We start from the raw sequence: 15,701 nt of genomic DNA, 5'->3' as shown, positions 1-15,701 counted from the left end.
TGATTTCAAGCATATACATTTTTACTAAATCCCATATACATTGTTATCAACAATAAATTATCCACAACAGATGATTGTAATGTTTTTAAAAAACTAGATTAATTAAAAAAGACTAGGAAGCTGTGATATATTTATTGGAATAAAAAATACAGTTGATAAATCCTTTTAATATATTTAATGGTTTATAAAAACATCGTAATCATTACCCAGCAATATTTAGGGTTACATAAAGTTTTCTTTACTTGATTAATATAATTAGTAATACTTGAGATAAAAGCATTTGTACGGAATAACAAAGGAACATAAATATTTCTCAGCAAACTTTATATCTAAAAAATTAGTTATAGTTGCAAAACTTTTGTAACATTACTAAAATAGAGATTAAAAACACGAACAGTGAGTAATAATGTAATTTCTATCACAGAACCTTCAAAATTGCATCCAACATTTTCTTTGACTTGGACGAGAGATGGGCGCGAGTGTCATTTCATTTCTTTAGAACTAAATTAACATAATTATTTTCTCGTTGTTTTACCAGTTCACATGATTTACGGATTTTAAATAAAGGATACAAATCTTCGCGAGGATAATACGATATATTTGCTATATATAATAATAATATTTTACATAGTTTATACACAATACATTTTTGAACGCGTACGCATCTTTACCCGAATTTGACGCGCAATATCTCCGATGTCCGAGGTTCGCAGTGTGTACAACTGCACTCGATTATTAGCGCTGTTGCCACATCTACATAGTATTTATGCGTTCATTAAATATAATTTAAAATTACTTAAATATGATATTTTTATGTTGTTAATTTTCAATATGTATGTTATGTGCACATTGAGTAGATTTCTTTGCTAAATTGATAATATTTATCGCAAATAATTTTAATAGAATTTAATTTTTTCAAGTTGGTAGCGGGTTTTAGTCCCATAAGAAAAGCACAGGACCCCCCCTGCGATCCTCACTTCCCTCGGACCCCGATATACCTCCTTAAATAATTAACATATAGCGTATGGTTTTGAAAAAACACACAGTTCTGTCGTAATGTAGTCCTTGTTTTGCATTCTGTTGATAATTACAAATCATTTTACTAACAATTTTTGTTTGTATACGTTGACCATGAAATGTGTTATTCTAATTAAAGTAACATTACACATTGCAGCACTAAATATGTTAACACAATATAGTCATGAACCGCCGCCATATTTATTTGATGGCCTAATTAGGAAGAGAAAAAAGTGTTTCAAGTAAAAAATGATTCATGTCTAGCGCGGTTTCACTTCGGCAGATAAAACCGCTGACGCAAAAATTTCCAATCAAACCAAAAAAAAAATGTAACTTAATTGATCGGTATGTCACCGTATGTACGAGGTACTTATTGCAGGTCTGTTAACACGTACTTATCACTTTTTAAATATGTTTGTCATATGTTCCACCCCCACAGCTGTAAAAACAGATGCTTAAAAATCGGTATGACTTCAGCGCATTAACCCTTAAACATCTTTACTAATTTTATATGAGTTTAATAATAGCCTGTTTGAAAGATGGCTTCACCTAAAAACCCGCACATCGTCACATAATAACTGAAATTATGGAAGAGCGCTCCTATGTACCCAACCATGATAGAAATAAATGACAATTTTACACTTTACCTCGGTTTTTATTACCCAAAACGGTACAGCACAGATTAATTAATCTAACGGTGCCTATTAATTTGACACTATGCAGAATTATTATCTAGCTTCTCTATCTTTGTACTGTAAAAATGATATGGACTAATGTTTTAGGAAATTCCCCCGCGATTTCAAAGCAAATAAGTACTTGGAACAAGCAAATGAATGTTGCGCTTCGGAGATACAAATCAAACTCGTGGTTTTTTAAATATTACACCCTGCAACTTGTTTACATGTTAGGATAGGATTTAGACTTGCAAGCGTTGTAAGCTTAGAGAGAAGGGTACAGCGGGGAGGGGAGTAAGTAACAGTTATCTTAAAATACTGCATGGAATCTTTTAAGGAAGCAAAATTGTGCAAAATAATCTAAGCCTGTTTATTTTCATCCAGGACATTTGAAGCCCGTCCTATTCGCTTCCGGATATCCATTATAATCGTAATCCTGAGAAAGGTTCCGTTAATATGTAAAAATACAGGGTGTTCCATTAAGTATATACTATTTACCACAAGAAAATTTACGAAAACTTAGCTTATATCATTCTTTTTAAGAAACACCCTGTACAGGAGGCTCTAATATTGGAAATAAAATGATTATCGATCGCACAAAACTAAACAAACGAGTAGAAACTACAAATATATATTTTCCTACTGTTATTATTTTTAACCACCTTCCGAATTTCTTGCAAATACTTCGGTGTCCGTTAAAACAAATCCTCCCGAGTATTCCCCTTCGAAGTGTTATATAAGCCATTGGATGACCATCGAATTGCGCATTTAAAAGGAGCTAAATAATTAACCGAATAATTTGGGTCGACGGGATTTGGCCCTGTTCGTGTACATCGAGCATCTGTTAGTTCCAATACTTGTTTCTAGGGTGCGTAACGTTAGCATCAATCCTTTTTTCTGGCGGTCCGTGCAAAATCCGCCTCGCGAAAAGGAGCAAAGCAACGGCAAGAAAGCAGCTGAGCAGATCAATAAGTTGTCATAGTAGGCTGGTGTATGTGTCTACACCTATTTTGCTACACTCGTAACAGTAATCTGAATATGGCACGGGCGAGATACCATCTAGAGGGCGACTTTAGACGTAAAGGGTAGGATAAATAAAAACGAAAATCGTTTTGGATTCAAATAATGTAATCAATTGTTTAATTTTTATTTGTTTATTGATACTTAAAGAATCCTTAAGAATGACTTACATTTGAAGGTCATGGTTTTCTACTTGTGTAAAACATAAATGGTTCATAACCTCAAAATAAAAATAATATTAAGGGAGGTTGCAGGTTGCCATAAATTTAAATTTGCAAGTAAGGCCAGCTCCAGATCATGCGGTCATTGGCCAAATATTTATCAAACCCAAATAAATGCCGTATCGTGTGGATGCTGCATATCGATACCTACGTTTGAAAGCGTGTTAAATATTCGCCAAAGCTATACAAACGGCGCACCAACAAAATGTACGCCGCACCTGCTGCAACGACTACATCACTACGGTCCACTTCCACAAACTGGAATTTGTACACTCGTAAAATAAAAAGAAATGGTAAAAGTACGAAAGTACAATTGAGAAATAAAAATATCATGCATATAACGTTTAGGGGACATTTGTCACGTGTTCACACTTCACATTAGTATCGCGTGTATGGTACAATTTGGCGTTATAGATTTTAACCAAATAATCTGCAAATATTTGACACATCTGTGTTTGACGAATGTTTGGCAAGTGAACATAACATAGCAGCGATGGGTAGACTTGAAAATATCTTATGTTGGTAGAAATTAGGAAAATTATAAAATAATAGAATTTATATTTTTAAATTTATAGAACAATATTGACATTTATAGTAATTAATAAATTAAAATTGTATTAATGTTACTGAGCATGCGCGCATTAAACATAATTTCATGTGAGCGAAGTAGCCTCGCAACACGATATCATTCAAGAAAAGTTTGATATTGTATTGTTGAAGAGTATGTCTGTAATAAACCACTCAAAGAAAAAAAAACACTCGATAAACACACTGACACAGCACAACACCAAGAAAAACAAAAAAAGTACTTCGTAGAACTAGAAAATGCCAAGATTAAACAAAAGAAGAGAAAATACGCTAATGAAGACAGCGATGACATATCAACAAGATCTCACCTTCGTATGAGGCTATTCTTTCAGAGCATGCGCATTAGTAAAAACACGGTTAATGTTAAATTTTTACTTTATTTAAATTTAGGAATATTCTTTTATATCTTTTTTTGTATGTTTTAAGCACATAAGTGTATCTATTTTACGATACGCGTGGTTGTTCTTAAAAATTCTAAATCCTTGTAAAAATTAATTAATTTGAAGTTGTTCATTTCTATAGTATATATGTAAATAGTAACAAGGGTCAGATCGGTCTGTACAATTTCAACTATGACAATTTGGTGCGGGTTGCCTAAATATGTGACGTCACACTAAAAGAGTCTATTTCCTAGAATTAGGAAAATTACTAAAGATCTGTTGACCTACTGATGGAGTGTATAATAGTTAGCGATTTTTACATCGATATTTTAAGTAGAATTCTATAAATCTAATAATTTCTACCAGTGTTGCCAATTTAGCGATTTTGTCACTAAATCTAGTGAGTTCCAGAATTTATGTAGAACTTACGAAAATGATCATATTTATATCTGTATTATATTTATTATCTGTCATTGATCCGTGCTTAACAATATCGCTCTGTGCAATAAAATTAAGATATAAAAAAATTACTGAGTGTCAAATTGAAATATTTTCGAATAACTAATAACTTCCTGTTTATTTTCCACTAATACGCTTGACGCAAAAAATTGCACTGGGATGGATTTGGTCTCTTTCGCTTCCACACTTTGTTTTCCGGCCTGTGCAGGGAAACAAGACGGAGAGAAACCCATCCGGCCTACACAACGGTTTAGTAAACGTACACACTTTCAATTTAGCCCGTACAGATATAAACTATGATAACATGGATATTTTTGTACTGCATTTTTACTTTTGTTTGGTACCCGAACGCTGAACACCCACAGCAATTTTGATTTTTCGGCGCCTATGCCTAGGTGGGGCGAGCAAAGAGGTCATTTAAACTTTATATAACCAGAACGTTTGCTCTAGATATAATATCTGTAACACAACATTCAGATAAGCTGTTAGTCGATTAGAACAACGTAAAATGTGAAATATAAAACAATGAACGTCGATTAACGTTAAGGAATCCTTTGTCATCCGACAAATCTAACTAATTTTTCCCTAACCTCCATGCCTTGTATCAATAATTCGCTAGCCAGTACCTAAATACCGATGTGACGTTAAACAAAAATTAATTGGCTATTTGGGACATTAATATACAGCGTTTACGTCGCTCCACTCCAAAATTTATATTAATAATAGAAGCATAGCACTTAGCAGTTAATCAGAGTTTACATTAAACTGGCATCTGGCGCCGTGCTATGTTCATGGGTAAGGCAAAAAGGGCTTTATTGGGCTTTATTTGAGTCCTACATAAATTTTTAATTGTAATCTGGGCCTTCTCAGTACACTCGGATGCTGCAGAATTAATAGATTTATTTAAAATTCCATCTTATCATTATTAATGGGTCTAGCTGACTTAAAGGCGTTTGTAACGCTTCTACGCTGGCTCGTACTTTGGTACCGCAAATCCTTGTGTATATTGTGATATTTTAAATATCGTGGCTACGTGCTATTGGTAGTCGTGCTTTATTTTATATACGGAGTATTAGCAAACACAAGTCATTTAATGGGAATAATGTTTCACTATGCCCTTTACTTGAAATTACTGAGAATTATAAACTTTATCAGAAAGTACACATTCGTGTTTATTGTTTACTTTTTTCTGTGGGAAAACGCAAATTCAATACAAGTCATTACGATAATAGTATTTATATTTAATATGTACTTACAAGTTTTAAAAATAAATATTATATAGTTTTAAATATGCAAAAGGGAGAAAATACGCTTTTTTACAAAATTTCAATAGCGGTGGAGTCTTCCTATACTCAAAACTGCATCGTAAGCGAGTTTTATTGCTGAATACCTGGGTGCAACGGCTTCGTCTGGAGTAATAAGGAAATTTTTTGTGGAACATCGAGAAATTTTGAATAATCATGGCCACGATGTTCATCGGTACAAAAACTAGCCAGGTCTCTTTTGGCCAGTTGTGATTTAAGTGTAAAATGAACCATAGCACACTTAGATCGTTTTTTGTCAGCGACAACTGAACTTAAAACTGAATTTAAAATGATAACGACCGCTTCTGAACGACGTTTATTGCTCCTTCCTTATTCATTAAATTTATTTCTAGATGTTGCAAAACACCCATCCACAAATATCTGTATTAAACCATAATATTTCTATGAAAATAATAATTTTTTTGTTTTATGAGAAAGTGTTATATACACTTATTAAAATTTTATGTAACCTAATTTAGATAATATTCAGATTTAAACCCAGTTAGGATTTGTCTAGCGTTATTTATTAATTTAAATACCTACATATATTAAAATCAGGTGAACGAACTACAAAACCTAAAGTGGAACCTACCAACCACATGATGAATCAATTTTAACACGGTTGTGTATGCCATAAACCAGTTGTACGGGGTGCGTTTAAAATTAGAGTAATTTATTTTATTTTGCGCTGTTAAGCCTTACGCATTTTGTTACCTATTTTATTAATAAAAAAAAATCTGCCAGTTGTAAATTATACTGAATGGAAAAGAAATGTGATATAAATTCATTATTTTCGAAATATAAGTAAGATGTGGCCGAGTTCGAATATAATTTTCCAAAATTCAACAACATAATTTCTCAACTTTCTGAGATAAAAAATAAAAAGTTTTGTCTCTGAAATGGGCTAATTTACATTAATATTAATATAAAAACAATTCCACGAAGTTCGGGTGCGAATGCAAAGCCTGCTATAATTTTTGTACCTACCCCCAAAATTTAATTTTATTGAAAATTTGGCGCAAACGCATATAGATGCTGGGAGCTTCTAATTGATGTTGATGCCCAAATCGTAAATATCAAAAATACAGGGTGCCCAAAAACTACAGTAAAACCCAAGTCAATATTATCGGAGCAACAAACCTCAAAATTTTTTTAAATTAAATTTTTTTTAAAACAGCTTTGCAAATTTGGTGCACATACAATATTGATAACAAACTAGAATTAGAAATAAAATTATTAAAATCCTGAAGTTCCTTAATCCTGAATGTTTAAATGGCCGTTATTGGTTAGAAAAATCATCATACGTTAACCGTCTTGATTTTATGAAAAAATTAAATTTTAATTTAAAGAAACAATCCAATTAAGCAGATTTAAGTGCATTCAGCTAACTGTATAAGACATTATTTTATTTATATGCAAATTCTGCTTCATTAAAAGTAAGCTCAATGTCCATATCGACGTTTTTTATAAATAAATATTCTCCTCTTAGCGGTTGAAAGTAAAATCGCTGTGGGTGCTCACTGCTCACTACCCTCAGCAAATGCAAACGTTAATTAGGACCAGTCATACAACAGTGGTGCACCAAATTAAATAAAAAAATGTCAAACGGTATTTATTGTGCTGGTTTCAAATTTTGCAGTACAAAAAAAGAGTGTTGGCCTTGGAACAGTCAGTGTATAAGTGTACCCAATTATTTGACGTTTTTCCTAAAAATCATTGGTTTGTAAGATCTCCAATCATTAAACAATTATTGAGTACCCAATTCTTTTCTAAGAAAATGATCCGTTTTTTAATAGTAGGACGTATTTTCATCGAACTTTCGAAAATAAAATCTCAATTTTTGGAGGTAAAAAATTATGATCGCAGGCTCTGCACTCGCATCAGAACGAGGCTGAAAAGTGCAGAATTTCATGTAATTCCAACACACTTTTAAATCTCGTGTACATTTTAATGGCCGTGGTCACCTGAAACCGAAACATCCATCTACTCTCCAGCGAAATCTAAAATGATTCGTGACTGTCAAAATCCATGAAGTTGCGAGATAAATAAAAGGAACCCATTGTAGAATAAATTGCTATTCATTTTTTACTAAAACAATGTCAACATTCAGATTTACGCTTTGCACAGTATTAGGAAAATGTAATACGAACCAACGGACAACAAAAATTATAATCAATTTTTTTCTGTTGTTGCAGGTTTTATTAATACCAATGCTTTCCCGTCACTACAATTACATGGTAAGTTCATTTTATTATTTACCGGATTCGCTTGATAGATGATCTCAGATTTAAATAAAATTTGCATTAATCGCTGAAAATCATTTATTTTGACAAATATATATGTCTATCATTTTATAATATTGTTAAAATATGAAAGGCTACTAAGTTTTATGACCATTAAAAAAAATCAATATGAAGAAAAATATCAATAGCAATAAAATATATCTTAAAAGTCGATCGTGTCTAGTCATGCGCGTTTTTATTAAATCTACCCCAATTTTGGAAGGGCACGTGGATGAAGTGCATCGACCCCATTCACGTTTCGGAAGGGGTCGCTGCATCGGCGGCGAGACTGACGACATGGCAGGAAGTAACTGTATTTGCCATTTTTACTTAAAAACTAAATATTTTTTAATACCTCGCAATAATTTAAGGTTGATAACGACAAATACACGAGTTTTCCGCTATTTGGTTTAGTTTTACAACAGAAAGCATGTACCTTTACGTAAAAACATTGTCCATTCTATAACTTCACACTTAACGAACGAAAATCTGAAATATTTCAGTTAATTAACGAATGATCGCCTCGTTTCTTTTTATTGTTTTGACTATACAGGGTGCGAAAACATAAAAATAACATTACCTGAAAGTTTTTTTTGCACACACTTTTTAAGTTGTTTTTATATTCATTGGTTATATGGAAAATGCCATGTAATTTGTTTGATTTCTGAAGAGTTTACAAAAGTTAAAATCTGGCAAATATTTTACGTTTTGTCTTATTTTTAGGTAAATCGCCGTACTTTCCAGGACTGGATGATCAGGCTGGCCCTGTTCTCCTGGAAGAACCAAGTCATCTAGTTGATAGTACCCTAGGAACCCAACCGCTCAGTTCTCCTTCTAGGTCTTCGCCCCACTCGCAGGGTTCTGAAGGTGGCGAGCGGTTTTCTAGGAAAGTGTTCGTCGGTGGTCTTCCACCAGATATCGATGAAGATGAAATTACAGTCAGCTTCAGAAGATTTGGACCTCTAGTCGTTGATTGGCCCCACAAGGCTGAAAGCAAGTCTTACTTCCCACCAAAAGGTTACGCTTTTCTGTTATTTCAGGTAAGAATACCACCCTCAAGTTAAAATTTACAGTGTGTATTTATTATATTTTGTTGTTCCTAGGATGAAAATTCTGTTCAAAGTTTGATAGATGCATGTATAACTGACGAAGATAAACTTTACTTGTGTGTCTCATCTCCAACAATCAAAGATAAACCTGTACAGATCCGACCTTGGAGATTATCCGATGCTGATTTCGTATTGGACGCTTCTATGCCGTTAGATCCGAGAAAAACCGTCTTTGTTGGTGGTGTTCCGCGACCCTTGAAAGCTGGTAAGTGAAGCAATTTCACACACTTACATACCATTTGCCATTTTGGATAGATTATACTTGTTCCCTGAGCATTTTAGAACCCCTGACTTTATTAGAAATATTCATCATTACAGGTTTAAAAAGTTCAGCTAAATTGTTTTTGCGTAGGCAGAATCTGATTCTGCGCATATAATAAGTTCAAATTGTACGACACGAAATAACTACTGAGCATGTGCAGTACCTGCTTGGGTAACACTTTAAAATATGTAAAATTTGTAGCGCAAATACCGAGTATATATGACACCAATGAAAATCGCAAATATATTATTATAACATCGTTTCGAAGTAGAAAAATGTTCACAGTTTCAAGTTAACGGCAACTGGAAGAATGGACAGCCCGTATATTATTTTTGAACTTAATTAACTACAAAAGGTTATAGAGATTGTCGTAGCATCTTTGAGAAGTTAAAGTTTTCAAAAATTGTGTCCGAAACGGCGGAATGTAGATTTTGTGCTTGTATTAAATTCGCAAAAATATGTTAGAGTATCAGCAACATTTTCATTTAGGAGAACATATCAAGAAGCCCTCGTAACTTTTCCTACCATTGACCAAAGGTAACAGTGACACACCCTGTAGATTAGATTGAACCACTGAAATCCGCAAAACGTTGAAAAGCCGCACTCTTCGCAATGCGCATTTCGCTAGCAGTTAGCATCATTCGTAATGATTAAAACTGTCCAGATAATGCCGGGTTCATTATTGTAAAACGCGCCTTGAAATTATATTTATAAAGTCAGTTCAAGTATTTATTATATTACGTGTAAAATTTGACATAGTAAATTAGCATTATATAGTTATAAAATATTTGAGTTATTCACTTTGAAAATATAAATTTATTAAAATATTTATTACTCTCATCGATAATTTTTAATTAGTTCTAATGCGTTTGCGGTTAAAGTGTAATTGATTATTCATTGTTTTTTTTTGGTTTCGAAACTAATCTAGTAAATACACTTTCACCAACAGAAAAAGGTTAGGTTTTTAATGCACTTCAAATTTCCAATTGTAACATTTCCAATATTTAAGAGCCGACTTCCGGTCGATATTTGCTTTTACAAAAACTATTAATAATTTTTTTTTCTCTGAATCGGATTAGCAACTTTTCATATCTATCGCGCATATTACTAAGTAACTAACTACAAATGAGTAACCAAATCATGAACGAATTACATGTAGGTACTGTGGTATCGATAGAATTCGTTTTAAATAACACTGACTTATACACATGCAACAAAATTTTATATACGACGGAATGATACTAACGCAGCAGGAAAACAATTTTTTTCGCAATACAATGGCTGCGCAAATGCCATTGAATAGTCATTGTACAGGGCCGTAGCCAGGGAGAGTCCAGTACGAAAACGCAAGTTTATGATATCGCGGAATATCAATTTAATTCCTTTTATTAATATAATTTTCAATATTCCTCTAATAATGAAAAGTAAAGTTTACAACAGTGAGAAACATAATTATGTTAAAAGAATAAATTAGCTAAATTTGAATACAAATATATTTTAGCAAGACTTCCAGTATCTTGCACAGTCATTATCACTGAAAACCTCAGACATTTGAAAACCACAGACTATTTTGAAAATTGGATCACTGCTTGTAACTCTTCTGTGGTATTTCTAACTAGCGGCCCGTCCCGGCTTCGCACGGGTGGACATTTATTTTAAACATTTTGGGATATAAAAAATATAGCCCATGTTACTCGGGGATAATGTAGCATTCTATAATGGTGAAAGAATTATCGAAATCCGTCCTGTAGTTTTTGAGTTTATTCGTAACAAACATACATACAAAAATACAAATCTTTCCTCTTTATAATATTAGTATAGATATAGATTAAAAAGATCTGATTTTTTTTGAGAACTACTAGTTCTTGAGTTATTTAAACAAAAAAAATATTTGTTCGTAGATTATACCACTAAATTTACATCCGAATTCAAAAATATTTTTTATTTTAATTAGACCAAGTTTCATCTTCCACATATCTTCAGATACATTTTAGAAAATGTAACTTTTTTTTCAAATTTTATTGCCGTCCTAGTATTTGACCAGGAAAATCATTAAAATGTGTTTTGTGGTGTTTCACTACGAAGTTGTTATCATCAAGGAACAGCAACTGAATTAAGTTAGTGAAAATATGTCATGTGATTTATATTTTAATTTCAGTTGAACTGGCAATGATAATGGATAGACTCTATGGTGGTGTTTGCTATGCGGGCATAGACACGGATCCAGAGCTGAAATATCCAAAAGGAGCAGGCAGGGTAGCGTTCAGTAACCAGCAAAGCTATATTGCAGCGATCAGTGCACGTTTTGTCCAGCTCCAGCACGGAGACATTGATAAGAGGGTAGAGGTAAAACCTTATGTCCTCGATGACCAAATGTGTGATGAATGTCAAGGACAACGCTGTGGGGGCAAATTTGCCCCGTTCTTCTGTGCTAATGTAACATGCTTACAGGTATGGTAAATTTTCTATTATTTGAAGTAATATAACACCTTACAGTTACATTCAAAACAATTGAAATTTCTGTAGTCCGAGGTATTTTGAATTTTTCGATTAAATTCTTTATGAAACACCCGGTATAATCTAAAATTATTGTTTCAGTACTACTGTGAACATTGCTGGGCCACAATCCATTCGAGACCTGGTCGGGAATTCCACAAACCGCTAGTGAAAGAGGGCGCCGACAGACCCAGGGCTGTGCCCTTCCGTTGGTGTTAACGCAGGAGCGCATAGTGCTGCAGCCGAGGGCTGTCCCACCCTTTAGCTTATTACCATACCACTGGCGGTGGCAGCCCCGCTGTTCATCGCATAGGCAAAAATTATATAGTAGCAATTATACATATTTAAAGTATACATGTAACCAATAATTATCTTCTGTATGGCGCCTGGTGGTAGCGATTATTTCCGCTGCGCCAGTGACAGGGTGAGCCTCTTAAAGATGGCGCTCTGCATAAAACTTAACAACACTCAACATTTGAATTCAACAAACTGTTATGACAATGTTACTGTTACTATAAAAATAGGTATGAAAATTTGTTAAAACTATGTTATTGCTCCATTTTTAACATTACTAGTTTGTATTAACTTAGGATATAAAAAAAATAACGAAATGCTAAAAAAATAATGGTCCAAAATTCGTATATACTAAATAACTACAGCAAATATCGATTTAATAAATAAAAATAAATTTAATGGCTTGCATTTTTTGCATTTACAGTTCGTTTTTGAGATGACTACTAAAACCCTAAAGAGCTAGGAAGTAATTTATGCATTCGTGCTGCATCTGTTAATAAACTAATGCTTGAACTCAATTGCAATTTCAGTTAATTTACACTCATCTAAAACTGATTGAATTTGAATGTTGAGTAATGTTGAGTATGAAAGTAGTGCGACACAGTCAGTCATTTTCAGGGTATTGTAAATACTAGTGTAATTAGCAAAGCTGTGGCTGGGTAGCGGAAAATCTCGCTTTAGCGGCGACCACTTAGCCCCAAGTACCTGACCGGCCCTGACTACCCGGCATCTTGCAATATTTTACCTTGTTAGCTTACCCGATTCACCGCATCGCCTACCCCTTGTCTAACGTGGTCTCCAGTTTTATTTTGCTTGATCGCCACATCTTGTTACTACCACACCATTTATAATAGCTAAATAATTTTTATCGTATATAACAATTTAAACTTTTTTTAATATTTACTAATCTATGCCGTGCTTTAGACTCTTCCAAATTATTTAGATATGTCTATATCTAAAGGGGTTACATATCAGTTTTGCCCCTTTTTGGTTGGCTGGTACAACAAGAGCTGACTAAACTGTGACGGTAATGAAGTGGTTTTAGCCATTCAAAAAATCATAATGAAATATATTTATAATCCTACTCACTAATACAGGTACAATTTAGTTGTCACCTACCTGTATACTCCGTATAAGGTGGAAAAATTGTTTTTGAAAACTTTGTATACTACTGGAAATGATTTGTATGTTTAAGTTATAGGTAAGTTGGATCCTTATAAAGTAAAGTATGATAGAATGTTTTCTAATTAATTTGGATTGGGTTTATGCTTGAATGCTTTATGCATGGATGTTCCAAGTTATTACCTGTTTCTGTGTTGTTTCCATATAAATGTACTTAAATTTAAAAGAAGTATAGGAAAGTTTTAGCACATAGTTGAAAATTGCTCATTTAAATTTGTATATTCAGGAGTATTCTATTAAAGGAATAATAAAATTGGAGACCATGCGTGTTCAGTCTTGAACTGACTGCTTCCCGCTTAATGTCCGCCTACTGCTGTCCACACTCTAGATCCTTTATTTTCATGTGTGATACCAATAGACGTCATAAATGTATTAAATAAATTGCACGGATATGTATAGTATATATTATATATAGTACCAGCTATTCTAAGACTTTGTATTTTTTAAATTTGAATTTTTATACTAAACTGTTATAAATGGTGATTAGTAAAGATTGATGTGTGCAATAATGCGTCGAGCAGGCCAGCTTAAGTGGCGACTTGGCGTTTTAGAGTTTTATCTTTAATAACCGTAATTAATGAATACAATGTTTCCTAGGTAATTGTGTAAATATGCCAAGCGATGAGCAGACAAGTGGCTAGCGACACCCGCACTCCAGTAGTCAGTGTGCTGAGGTCCTACGCCAAACATTTTACGATGTTGACAGTTAATGTGTCTTGTCGCTTGGGAAAACCATCTACAACATGGTACAAATAAGTAATGATATGATTTGTAAACATTTACACTCCTTTTTCTACTGTTTGTATATTTGCTCGCCTGCCCTGCAAGGGGGGAATAGAAGATAGTCAGATATGGTGGATGACCGACATTTGTATCATATTCTGTAGACCGTTGTCATTTTTATCTAATTATATAACTTTTTATCCGTTTTATGAGATTTAGAATCGTGTGCAGCCAGATAATTTCAAACTGGCTGTGCGAATTTCATATTTTTAATATGTAAGCTCTGTATTTATTGGAAATCTTTAAAGTTGTATATTTTTTACTTTTTATAACTATTTTGAAAGAAGCTTTTTTAGTTACTATTTCAAAAGGAAAGGACCAGGATTGCAATCAATTACAATGTTGATCCTGCAATCAGCAGCCTGACGTCATGAAATTCATACCAGTCCCATGGTATCAGTTTCATATATGTAGTTACCATTAGTGCAATACATCGGGCTGTGCCTACTGTGGATTTTAGCCCGATTAGGGATAGTCAATTGTTTCAGATTCTTATTGTTGGCCAAGTGGTTTTTTCGGTTTTTGTCCGTTTCAACCATTGGCGCTTTGACTAGCACCAAAGTAGAGTTATTGTATTATTTTTTGTAACTGTATTTACAAAATATTTAAATTGTTTTTATAATTATTTTATACACTTTTATATGTTTGTTAGTCAATTTGAGGTAATGTTTGTAAAACTTCTTAAGAAGTTCCTCCTTTAATATTTTGTTAGATATCAGACTTTTTATGTTTTTTATAAATATATATAAAATGTCAATTTGTGTTTATTTGATAAACTGCTGTTAAACTTCCACCATTTGTTTTTTTCCTTAAGTTTATTCATTGTACCCAACAAAAATAAAAAATTACCTAACTATTTACTATTTCATAACTCAGGGGGGAAGATCCCGCCTCGTTCGTAACAAAATTTACTGCACATATGCATATTTACAAAAAAAAAATTTTTTTTTATTTATTTGGGTATTTTGCAACATTAAAAGCAGAAAGGATTTAGGTAATTTAAAAATTTTAAATAAATAAGGCCTTGCCATAAAAGATCAGTCACATATGGTTGACTTTATAAACTTAGCCTAACCAGACATATCTGCATTGAGAAAATACAATTCATTACATGCTAAGATTTCGATTATTTTTTCAGTCTGATATGCAAAATTTAACGAAAACAAGTGAAATTCAAAAATGGAGAAAAATCTCGTATTGGACAGCCATTTTGATTAAAAGTTTTTATAACGAAAACAGAAGTTTTCAAAATGTTAATTTGTGATGAGTTATTTTCATAAAATCATGAACAATAGACTCCTTTTTCGATGTTCACTTTCTGGTTAGATTAAAAATCAACCTTTTGATGATCATTTGTAATTGTTGTAAAACGTTAATAAAAAATAAATACAGACAATAGGTATAGCAATTTGTTTTGATCTGGAGATTAGTGTTTTCATTTATAATGATAATTTTAGTGTAGTGGTACCTATTTTAAAACATTACAAGTACTTCAAATAGAAGCTGTGGTAAATATATCTAAATAAGATGTTTGAGAATTTAAAACTGTGGTGAATCTATATTTTGAGTTACTATTTTGGATGTTAAACATCAAAATATATAATAGTTATATGTTATACAGCTTGTAGAA

The 15,701-nt window shown here is 32.9% G+C and overlaps 1 protein-coding gene across 1 annotated transcript in view; it reads left to right on the top strand.

Moving 5' to 3' along the window:
- The window catches only part of LOC108916931 (cytoplasmic polyadenylation element-binding protein 2), a 49,835-nt gene extending 35,965 nt beyond the window's left edge, over positions 1 to 13,870 (top strand). The window contains exons 3-7 of the mRNA XM_018723269.2: positions 7,859 to 7,900; positions 8,669 to 8,985; positions 9,049 to 9,259; positions 11,475 to 11,767; positions 11,915 to 13,870. Coding sequence (XP_018578785.1) covers positions 7,859 to 7,900; positions 8,669 to 8,985; positions 9,049 to 9,259; positions 11,475 to 11,767; positions 11,915 to 12,031 — 980 coding nt within the window. The 3' untranslated portion in view covers positions 12,032 to 13,870. The remainder of the gene's footprint in view (positions 1 to 7,858; positions 7,901 to 8,668; positions 8,986 to 9,048; positions 9,260 to 11,474; positions 11,768 to 11,914) is intronic.
- The last annotated feature ends 1,831 nt before the right edge of the window (positions 13,871 to 15,701 follow it).

The sequence above is a fragment of the Anoplophora glabripennis genome, unplaced genomic scaffold (assembly GCF_000390285.2).
Source record: "Anoplophora glabripennis isolate ALB-LARVAE unplaced genomic scaffold, Agla_2.0 scaffold2, whole genome shotgun sequence".
NCBI classification, from domain to species: Eukaryota; Metazoa; Arthropoda; class Insecta; order Coleoptera; family Cerambycidae; genus Anoplophora; species Anoplophora glabripennis.
The sequence above is the reverse complement of the archived record's forward strand: the minus strand, read 5'-3'. Positions and strand labels throughout refer to the sequence as shown.